At 41.9% G+C, this 12103-nt stretch overlaps 1 protein-coding gene across 3 annotated transcripts in view; it reads left to right on the top strand.

Annotated features, from left to right (window-relative positions):
* The window catches only part of CNTN1 (contactin 1), a 438772-nt gene extending 427184 nt beyond the window's left edge, over positions 1 to 11588 (top strand). For all 3 annotated transcript variants that reach the window (XM_084625045.1, XM_084625046.1, XM_084625047.1), the window contains one exon: positions 9057 to 11588. In XM_084625045.1, coding sequence (XP_084481171.1) covers positions 9057 to 9133 — 77 coding nt within the window. In that variant the 3' untranslated portion in view covers positions 9134 to 11588. The remainder of the gene's footprint in view (positions 1 to 9056) is intronic.
* The last annotated feature ends 515 nt before the right edge of the window (positions 11589 to 12103 follow it).

The raw sequence follows: 12103 nt of genomic DNA, 5'->3' as shown, positions 1-12103 counted from the left end.
CTGGGCAGACACGGGCTCCATCTTACGAAGAGAGGGAAGAGCATCTTTGCGAGCAGGCTGGCTAACCTAGTGAGGAGGGCTTTAAACTAGGTTCACCGGGGGAAGGAGACCAAAGCCCAGAGGTAAGTGGGAAAGCGGGATACCGGGAGGAAGCACAGGCAGGAACGTCTGTGAGGGGAGGGCTCCTGCCTCATACTGAGAATGAGGGGCAATCATCAGGTTATCTCAAGTGCTTATATACGAATGCACAAAGCCTTGGAAACAAGCAGGGAGAACTGGAGGTCCTGGTGATGTCAAGGAATTATGACGTGATTGGAATAACAGAGACTTGGTGGGATAACTCACATGACTGGAGTACTGTCATGGATGGTTATAAACTGTTCAGGAAGGACAGGCAGGGCAGAAAAGGTGGGGGAGTAGCACCGTATGTAAGGGAGCAGTATGACTGCTCAGAGCTCCGGTACGAAACTGCAGAAAAACCTGAGTGTCTCTGGATTAAGTTTAGAAGTGTGAGCAACAAGAGGGATGTAGTGGTGGGAGTCTGCTATAGACCACCGGACCAGGGGGATGAGGTGGATGAGGCTTTCTTCCAGCAACTCGCAGAAGCTACTAGATCACACGCCCTGGTTCTCATGGGTGACTTTAATTTTCCTGATATTTGCTGGGAGAGCAATACAGCGGTGCATAGACAATCCAGGAAGATTTTGGAAAGCGTAGGGGACAATTTCCTGGTGCAAGTGCTAGATGAGCCAACTAGGGGGGGAGCTTTACTTGACCTGCTGCTCACAAACAGGGAAGAATTAGTGGGGGAAGCAAAAGTGGACAGGAATCTGGGAGGCAGTGACCATGAGTTGGTTGAGTTCAGGATCCTGACACAGGGAAGAAAGGTAAGCAGCAGGATACGGACCCTGGACTTCAGGAAAGCAGACTTCGACTCCCTCAGGGAATGGATGGGTAGGATCCCCTGGGGGACTAACATGAAGGGGAAAGGAGTCCAGGAGAGCTGGCTGTATTTCAAGGAATCCCTGTTGAGGTTACAGGGACAAACCATCCCAATGAGTCGAAAGAATAGTAAATATGGCAGGCGACCAGCTTGGCTTAACGGTGAAATCCTAACGGATCTTAAACATAAAAAAGAAGCTTACAAGAAGTGGAAGGTTGGACATATGACCACGGAAGAGTATAAAAATATTGCTCGGGCATGTAGGAATGAAATCAGGAGGGCCAAATTGCACCTGGAGCTGCAGCTAGCAAGAGATGTCAAGAGTAACAAGAAGGGTTTCTTCAGGTATGTTGGCAACAAGAAGAAAGCCAAGGAAAGGGTGGGCCCCTTACTGAATGAGGGAGGCAACTTAGTGACAGAGGATGTGGAAAAAGCTAATGTGCTCAATGCTTTTTTTGCCTCTGTCTTCACTAACAAGGATAGCTCCCAGACTGCTGCGCTGGGCAACACAACATGGGGAGTAGATGGCCAGCCTTCTGTGGAGAAAGAGGTGGTTAGGGGCTATTTAGAAAAGCTGGACATGCATAAGTCCATGGGGCCGGACGAGTTGCATCCGAGAGTGCTAAAGGAATTGGCAGCTGTGATTGCAGAGCCATTGGCCATTATCTTTGAAAACTCGTGGCGAACGGGGGAAGTCCCAGATGACTGGAAAAAGGCTAATGTAGTGCCAATCTTTAAAAAGGGGAAGAAGGAGGATCCTGGGAACTACAGGCCAGTCAGCCTCACCTCAGTCCCCGGAAAAATCATGGAGCAGGTTCTCAAGGAATCAATCCTGAAGCACTTACATGAGAGGAAAGTGATCAGGAACAGTCAGCATGGATTCACCAAGGGAAGGTCATGCCTGACTAATCTAATCGTCTTCTATGATGAGATTACTGGTTCTGTGGATGAAGGGAAAGCAGTGGATGTATTGTTTCTTGACTTTAGCAAAGCTTTTGACACGGTCTCCCACAGTATTCTTGTCAGCAAGTTAAAGAAGTATGGGCTGGATGAATGCACTATAAGGTGGGTAGAATGTTGGCTAGATTGTCGGGCTCAACGGGAAGTGATCAATGGCTCCATGTCTAGTTGGCAGCCGGTGTCAAGTGGAGTGCCCCAGGGGTCAGTCCTGGGGCCGGTTTTGTTCAATATCTTCATAAATGATCTGGAGGATGGTGTGGATTCCACACTCAGCAAATTTGCGGGTGATACTAAACTAGGAGGAGTGGTAGATACGCTGGAGGGCAGGGATAGGATATAGAGGGACCTAGACAAATTGGAGGATTGGGCCAAAAGAAATCTGATGAGGTTCAATAAGGATAAGTGCAGGGTCCTGCACTTAGGACAGAAGAACCCAATGCACAGTTACAGACTAGGGACCGAATGGCTAGGCAACAGTTCTGCGGAAAAGGACCTAGGGGTGACAGTGGACGAGAAGCTGGATATGAGTCAGCAGTGTGCCCTTGTTGCAAAGAAGGCCAATGGCATTTTGGGATGTATAGGTAGGGCCATAGCGAGCAGATCGAGGGACGTGATCGTTCCCCTCTATTCGACATTGGTGAGGCCTCATCTGGAGTACTGTGTCCAGTTTTGGGCCCCACACTACAAGAAGGATGTAGATAAATTGGAGAGAGTCCAGCGAAGGGCAACAAAAATGATTAGGGACCTCGAACACATGACTTATGAGGAGAGGCTGAGGGAACTGGGATTATTTAGTCTGCAGAAGAGAAGAAAAGGGGGGGATTTGATAGCTGCTTTCAACTACCTGAGAGGTGGTTCCAGAAAGGATGGTTCTAGACTATTCTCAGTGGTAGAAGAGGACAGGACAAGGAGTAATGGTCTCAAGTTGCAGTGGGGGAGCTTTAGGTTGGATATTAGGAAAAACTTTTTCACTAGGAGGTTGGTGAAACACTGGAATGCGTTACCTAGGGAGGTGGTAGAATCTCCTTCCTTAGAAGTTCTTAAGGTCAGGCTTGACAAAGCCCTGGCTGGGATGATTTAATTGGGGATTGGTCCTGCTTTGAGCAGGGGGTTGGACTAGATGACCTCCTGAGGTCCCTTCCAACCCTGATATTCTATGATTCTATGACTACCTCTTCTAAGCTGGTACCAGTAGAATCAGCCAGGCACTTGGTACCTAACATTTAGGTACTGCAGAAGACCAAGCTAACAGCTAGTAGATTCTCCCCAGGGCGCATAAAGCCTACAGTACTGCCTGCTCCATCTGCCACAGGCTTTTGTCAGGCTCTTGTCAGGCTGCCACCTCAGTATCGACCACCATGTTGGTACCTCAGAAGTTTACATTTTCATGAGACCTTGCAATAACAGAGATGCCTGACTCCCCTTTGCTTGGTACCGATCCATTCTTGGTACCGAAAACCTCTTGGTCTCCGGACTTTCACCTGATACTGACAGAGCCACCATCTTTTTCTCCTGATGCTCCACCTCTACAAAGTGATGTTGAAAATGACAATGATGATGGTGATTTTTCATTGGTCTCACAAATTTCAGTTCAGGACTCCTCTCCTCCCTATCAGAGGGAGACAGAACATATTTCTGAAAGACACTCTCAAGCTCCATCCCAGTGGTATGAGCACTCTTGGGTGCCATCACCTATACCATATGGTCCCTCTAATTGGAAGTACTGGGGTCCATGGGTGGCATACTATCAACAAGTCTCTAGGACCCTTAGCGCTCTCGCTCTCTCTCTCTCTCTCTCTCTCTCTCTCTCTCAAAAAGGCCTGATCCAAAAGAAGAGACCTTTGAAAACACAAGGCAAGAGTAGACAAAGAGGTCGTAACACTAAACAACATCTCTTCTTCATCCCTAGATGAAGATCATAGAATCATAGAATATCAAGGTTGGAAGGGACCTCAGGAGGTCATCTAGTCCAACCCCCTGCTCAAAGCAGGACCAATCCCCAATTTTTGCCCCAGATCCCTAAATGGCCCCCTCAAGGATTGAACTCGCAACCCTGGGTTTAGCAGGCCAATGCTCAAACCACTGAGCTATCCCTCCCCCCACCATCCCGGGCGGACAACTTCAAACGGTTTCAGGACCTCATTAAAAGGATAGCAGACTCCTTACAAATTCCACTTGAGGAGGTTAAGGAGTTACAACATAAAATGCTTGATATTCTGCATATAACATCATCTTTCCAAATTGCACTACCTATTAATGAGCTGCTGTTGAACCCTGCAAAAGTAATCTGGCATACCCCAGCAACAATACCATCCACCTGTAAAAGGGCTGATAATAAATAGTATGTTCCATCTAAAGATTTGGAGTTTCTGTTTTCTGATCACTCGCCCAACACCCTAGATATTAAGGCTGTAAATGAATATGTAAGGCAGCACCATTCTAAATCAATGCTATATGTTAAAGATCAGAAGTGTCTCGATTTATTTGTTTGCAAATTGCATTTGTGTGCGATGCTGCAGTTTAGGATCTCTGACTAGTAGGCATTGATGGTGAAATATAATCACAAAGTTCAATTTGTTTATTGAGCATCTGCCACCGGAGCAGAGGACCAATTCCAGGCAATCATGACAGAGAGTCAGCTCCACAGCAGAACATCTCTGCAGTCCTCTCTGGATGCCACTGACACAGCTGCTTTTGCTCTGTTTCTATGGCTGTAGTCATGAGAAGGGCCTCCTGGCTTCAGCTGTCAGGATTTCTGAGGGAGGTTCAAAATACAGTTGATGACCTTCCCTTTGATGGTTTAAAATTGTTTGCAGAAAATACAGACAAGTCTCTCTATATATTAAAAGAATCCAGGGCCACTTTGCGGTCTCTGGAATTTACATGCCTGCACATAAAAGGAAATCTAGTAAGTCCCAGACAGCACAAAGATCTTGTTCTGCTCAATTCTTTAGCTCCCAGAGACCTTATGAACCCCAACAAAAGAGGCAGAGGTTCCAGATAAAGAGACCATCTGATACACAGACATCAGCCTTGAAACCCTCATTGCCAAAACACCAATTTTGTTGGGGTTATTGAGTGTTTGAGTTACCCTCCCCACTTTTTCCTTTCCAGCTGCAATGGTTCACAGCCAGTCCCCACAGCAAGGAAGACATTTCTCACTTCTGACAGGCTTGGGAGCATATCACTATGGACATAGGGTTTTGGAGATCGTATCAGCAGGATACTCCATCCACTTCACTTTCCTCCCTCCATCCAACCCCCCTTCCCTTTCCCTCTTCAGGAACTCCTTTTATAAATGCCTTCTAAAGCAGGAAATAGAGTCCCTTCTGAACCTTAGCAGTATAGAATCAGTTGGGATGGAGATTTATTCCAGGTACTTCGTGGTTCTAAAAAAGAACAGTGGGTGGAGACCCATTCTACATCTAAGGCTCCTGAACTGGTTTGTGAAGATACAGAAGTTCAAAATGGTGACACTTGCAGCAATAATACCATCATTTGATCTAAGGGATTGGTTCTCGTCCCTCAACCTGCAAGATGCATATCTCCATATAGTGACCCACCTCTCCCACAGAAGGTCCCTACGTTTCACTCTAGGTCAAAACCACTTTCAATTCAGAGTGCTTCCCTTCGGACTCTCTTCTGCTCCCAGCGTGTTTTTGAAGTTCTGTCAGTGGTAGTGGCTTACCTTCACAGAGAAGGAATCCCAGTATTTCCATACCTTGATGATCGGCTGCTAAAGGTTTGCTCCTACAGTGAGACCTACGTGGCCACTCAGAAGGATACAGAACTGTTTTTCAGCCTGAGATGCAGTTAAACATTCAGAAGTCCACCTTCGCCCCCGTCCACAGCTTGGCGTTCATAAGAACCTGCCTCAATGCGGTAGCCACCAAAGCCTTCCTCTCAACACAGAGGTTTACAACTCTATTGAATTTAGTCTTTATAGTCCAAATCGGCCCTCAGACGTTGGTTTAAAACTGTCTTCAGTTGTTGGGGTGTATGGCAACTGGAACTTTTGTGATAAAACCATACATATTTGCAAATGTGCTGCAGAACTGTTGAACTGTCAAGCAAACACAGCTTGTACAAACTACTCTCAGTTCCTAGTGTTCCTACTGGAAAGAACCTCACAGCATTTGCGCAGAAATCTCCTTCACTCAGCCATTCCTAATGCTGATGATAACAACAGAGGCATCTCTGTTGGGATGGTGAGCACATCTTGATATACTGCTCAAGGCAGGTGGTCATCTCATGAGAGCATTCTGCACATCACCTTTCTGGAACTCAGAGTGGTTAGCAATGACAGTCTTCATTTTATGCCATTGATCAGGGGAAAATATGTGAAGATCATGACAGACAATATGTCATGCATGTTTTATATCAACCATCAAGGGGGAGTAAGTACTCCGAGTTCTGCTTGACAGGTGGTTTGGGCCTTCACTCCTTGCGGGAGGTGCCATTCTTCTTGGTTGGACGTTGGGTCTGTTGTATGCATTTCCTCCAACTCCTCTAACATCCAAAGTGTGATCAAGATAAGGAGACAAGTTCAGAGTTATTCTGGTGATTCTAACTTGGCCAAGACAGATGTGGTTTCTTACCTTGTCCAGTTGGATGCTTGTCAACCAATTACCCTCCAAGCAGTCCCTCATCTTCTCTCTCAGGATGCTGGTCAAATTTTTCATCCCATCCTCAGGGTTCTTTGCCTCAAATCACAGGTGACTGATGTTTCCTGGGGTTAGAAACAGCCTGTTCTGAGGAAATAAGAAGAGTATTTTTACATAGTAGGAAGAAGTCTCCCCATAATACTTAGCTACAAAAGTGAATGAGATTCAATCACTGGTGTGACCTAAGACACCTTTCATCTGCCTCCTGATCACTGTAAAATATACTAGATTACAGCCTAGACCTGAAAAAGTCAGGGTTGTCTTTGAATTCCATTAGGGTACATTTGGCAGCCATTACAGCCCTGAATTTCCTGGTAGAGGGTTTTTCGGTGTTCGCACATCAGATGATAGTGATTTTTCTCAAGGGCCTGGGGAATATTTTTCTATGAGTCACATGTCCTATCCCGGTTTGGGACCCCAAGTTGGTGCTTAGATGCCTTGCGAGACCTCCCTTTGAGCCACTGGTGACCTGTTCCCTTCTTGACTTATCTATGAAAACAGCCTTCCTCGTAGCCATTATTTTTGCTCTACATTGGGGAGATAAGGGCTTCTGATGGTATATCCCCACTTTACAGTATTTTTCAAGGATAGGTCACATTGCGACCACATCCCAAATTATTATGGAAGCTGTCCTCCGATTTCCACATTAATCAGTCTATTCATCTTCCAGTTTTCTCTCCTAAACTACACCTGAATAAGGAGAATGCATTATTACATACCCTTGATGTCAGAAGGTCATTAGACATTTAGTTGACCAGGACTAAGCCATTTAGAAAAGCTCCCAGATTGTTTGTGTCTATTGTGGATGAATATAAGGGATCTTGAATTTCCAAGCAGATTCCCTCTAGATGGACATCTGACTGCATTACCTTTTGTTATGAGTGTCATGATCTCTAACCTCATTCTAGAGTACTAACCCATTCAAAGAGATCTTTCTACTTCAGTAGCCTTTCTTAAGAATGTTCCCATTGCTGAAATATGTAGAGCCACAACTGGGACCTCCATACTCACCTTTTCTAAACATTATACAATAATTCATGACTCAGCTTCTGATGCTATGTTTGGCTCTACTGTACTGTCTTCAATTTTGGACTTGACTGTGAAGCGCTTCCCCCCCTCCTTAGAGGGTACTGTTCAGTAGTCACCTGAAGAGGAGAACTCATAGGGACATGACTCACCCTGTGCAATAACTGTAGTTCTTCAAGATGTGTGTCCGTATGGGTGCTCCACTATCTGTCCTCCTTCCCCTCTGCTGTGGAGCATTCCAGTAGGAAAGGAACTGAGTGGGGTCACCCACGCAGCTCTAAATAGCCATGTTGCAGAGCACAAGGCAGAGTAGAGTGTATGTTGGGCCGAATGGGCACTGCTACCTAAAATCTCCAATCAAAGGCTCATGGAACACATGCGCACCTGAAGTGAAACATTCTTAGGGGGACACATCTCAAAAAATTAGTTACTGCATGGGGTGAGTAACTTCTCCTTTTAGGTTTGTTTAGAATTTAATGAAAGCATAGAGAGGGATACTAGATTAGGTGCTAAAAATACAATGGAGATGAGCACAGAATAAAAATCTAGAAAGACAGGGACTGACAGCACTGGATCCGCCTTGAAGTCTTCTATCCGTAGCCGAAGTACACCACCCACCGACAGCAATGCAACCTTCTTCCACACTGCCCAACTAATCTACCTCAATCCTGATCTACAGGAACCATCTCGAGAGATGAGAGGACAGCTCGTTCTTCATCACCATTCATTCCTCCCCAGATTGACTGCAAGGTTGCCAGATAGAGTCATTTGTGGCTTTATAAAGTAGATGTTTTTTTACAGGAAGCTGGACTGAGACAACAAAAGTCATTGCACATAGTATCATTTTTATGCTTGGTATTTCAAAGCAAAATCACACAAAGATTGTAAACCGTCACTGAATATTTTTGTCCTAAAATATTTATTTAAAAGAGACCATGTGATTTTTAACAGAAATATACACACAAATGCTGTACTGTTAGAGATTAGCCATCTGGACTTCATAATCCAGCAGGTAAACAAATGACCCAGGCTCTGTGACAGCTCTCAGGTTATTACTGATCATAACAACATTAACATTTCTGGAGGTATCTCTTTGCTTCATCACATTTCAGAGTGTCTGCTCATTTTGTTTTCACGTGTTTAAATATTTATTTTGACCTTTTGCCTCCTGGTATAGCCTCCTGGCTTGCTGGACCATCCAAACCAAAATACACCGATGTGATCTTAATGGCTTCACTGATTATATAAACATGCTGAATAAACAGCTCACACAGAATGAAAGACTGAGTCCTTAGTAATATTGTGGTGACTTTTATCCATTTTCAATTATCCATACAGGTAGAAGTTGCTTTGTGATGTACCAGCTGATTTTCAAGATCTCTCACCTTAAATAATTGCCTGCATCTAAATTTGTGGTGATCATTCACATAAAAACAAAATTGCAATATCTCTTTTATTTGTAGGTGCTGCTGGAGTATCACCTGGTCTTCTTGGTTTATTGCTGCCTGCCATTGGTGTCCTTGCCTACTTGGAATTCTGAATGTCTCCGGATTTATTTTGTCCTCTGTCCAGTGTAAAGGACACCCTTCAAACCTGTGAGGATGACTATTCTTTTTGACTCCTGTGGCACCATCTTAAGCCAAATAAATTACACTTTAAAAAATTACCCTACTGATTTACGGTGAACTCTAAGAGGACTGAGGCATCCAGGAACTCCTCCATCAAGCGAATCAACTTTTGAAAGGATAAGAAATTATTTTTAACTTGTTCCGATATGCCTTATAAAACACTTATGCTGATTTGTGACAGTTGCATGATTTGGTCCAATGGGGCAAGTTACAGTGTTAAAATCCAATAACATAGGCTGTACAGTGAAAGTAAAATCACCATACATAGGTGCTTTAACTTGAATAACAAATTGTGAAATATAATAGAGATTGAAATGTTGATTGTGTGTGGTAAATGTAAGAGTAATTACGTCTGTCTGTACTATCCTATATGTTTTGTGCACTGCATATTTTTGAATATCCCTATCATCATTTATGAGATTTCACATTTTTAGGGATACAGTCAAAGCAAAAACATTGAATTCATTTTTAGAGCTTTTTTACTTGAAGCAATTGAATATACTTTGAGAGCATTTGAAACTAGGTTCCATTACAAGGAATTTTTAATTTAGATACATTTGGGGAGTTCAATTTTGAATATTAACAGCAACATTGAATTATAAGGATTTTCCAGCCCTTTACTTCCTATAATGCAACATTTAAAAAAAATGCTCTTCAAACAAATTGTGATTTTCTTAATTAGTAATAGATTATTTCAGTTTGATCACACAAAGAACATCAGTGGCAGCATATGCAGCTTGATACCATTTCTTTTACTCTGCTCAGGAATTATTGTTTAAATAATTCAGTCATCACTGATTTTAAGTGTGAAATTCTGGCTTTCATACAAGCAGCATAATTGCCCGTCCTCCCTCAAGATATTGGAACAGCATGTTAAAAGTTCGAAAATGGAGTCCAGTATAGGATCAGCCACTGGAACATCAAACGATACAATGTTTAAGTTGTGTTTTAAAACTGGACACATTTATAATAATAAGCTAAACTATATAAGGTAAAATGGCAAAACAAAGTAGCACAGTAACAAAAAATTATTCTGATTACTTTTTTATGCTACAGATTCAAGTTTTTACCTTTCTTTAGTGAAGCCCTGCAGTTGGAAGAATATGCTTTTTTTTCAATAACTTGATATTATTCTACTGTTCCTAGTGCTGTAAATAAGAGTTTAAAAGTTCTTAGACTATTTCTCTGTCTGATACAATACTGAAAGATATGAAGATGTTAAATGAAAGGCAGATCCCAGCTGGTCTGATCCTAAATGTCAACTATGGCTTTTGTAAAAATGGAAGTCCAATAGGAGATAGAGAATGTTTTTGTTCTGACTGTGTCTACACTGTTTCAGTGGTTTTTTAAAAGTTGTTAAAGAAGTGCATATTTCTTTCTTTTTCCATCGTGTGCTGAGAACTTAGTCTGAGTGTGAATGTTGAAGAAACACGGTGATATTGAATCAGCTGGCTCAAGTAATAGTGCAATGTCTGATGCTTCAAGAATTATAAGCTTTGAATCATATTTTATTAGCACAACCTTGCTAGCTATTTAGAGATCGAGTTTATCTTTTTAGAACTGATGCTGTAGAGGTCCATAATAATACTATTTACATGAAGCAAGAATAGGCCTATTATTACTTTACACCCCTTTCTTTAATTTGTATGATTTTGTACTATATATTTACCTGTAAACATTTAGAGTCTTCATTAAAAATATCAATAATACTGTTTTAGTTTAATTTTAATTTTGTTCCAAGATTAAACTTTTTTAAATAGGTGAAAGTGATAACTTCCCTACAGAGGAATGTCAAAAGTTATAAGAGCACTCCTGAATTTCATAAACTATATAGTTATTTGAAAGAAAAATGAGCTGTTTTCATGTGTAACAGAAACTAAAACTCTGTAAGCCTTCTGTACAAAAGATTGTTTTATTTTGTTTTGGTTTTTATGCAGTATCACTCATTTTTATATAATGTACAACCACAACTAAATCTTTTGCCAAATGCATGATTGCCTTTTGCTTTTCTAATATATGATATAAGGAGCAAAACTGTTTAATTTTTGGATGAAAATGATCTGGAAGGTAAAACCGCTTTTTTTTTAATCTGTAACACAGATGAGCTAGATTACAACATCTCATACTGATCTGGTAATTCCAGATTTTTATTGTTTTACACAACTGTGTAAACGGGGACCTTCCGTTTCAAACTGTTGTCAACCAAACTAACTAATGTATCATCTGCTTTAAAACGCAAGGTTCATAATTAAAGTTTAGATAGACACATTTGTTGTTTCTTTATACTTCAGGAAACTTGATATTAATATTACTTAATACTGATGAATTTTGAATTTGTTTTAGTTACTCTTTATCTTATATTTTTTAATTTAGTAGAGCAGAACCATGCTTTGTCCTTTTTAAGAATGAAAAATAAATTATAATTAAATAAATGTATTAATGTTACTCAAGATGTAAAAGCTGTCTTTTGAATTTAACAGGAGATTTAAAAACCCAGTGGCTCTTTATTGTTTTGCCTAGGGGAAAATGGTGTGAAGAAACACCATTTTCACAGCTTTAATAGCGGAAAGGTTCTATTGTGAAAGATTTTTGGAGCATCACAGGAGTCAAGGGTTAACCAAGAAGAACAGCTGTGATCAGTAATGTTTCCCGTTCCAACAGATTTATTACCAAGAGATCCATTTTCTAAAGCTGATCAAAAGGAGCTGAGTTTGGCACTGATATACACCTTGTGCAATCCCACTGATTTCAAGAGGCGGTATCAGATGTAAGGGCTTCATCTGGTGAGATGCTAAGTGCCTCTTGAGAAGCAAATTCAGCATCTCAGTGGGTTTGAATTAATATCACTAAACGTGGCAATAGGAGAAGTAGCACCTTTGTCA

The sequence above is a fragment of the Lepidochelys olivacea genome (assembly GCF_965140295.1).
Source record: "Lepidochelys olivacea isolate rLepOli2 genome assembly, chromosome: 1".
NCBI lineage: Eukaryota > Metazoa > Chordata > Testudines > Cheloniidae > Lepidochelys > Lepidochelys olivacea.
Note: the sequence above shows the minus strand (reverse complement) of the source record. Positions and strands in the feature narration are given on the sequence as shown.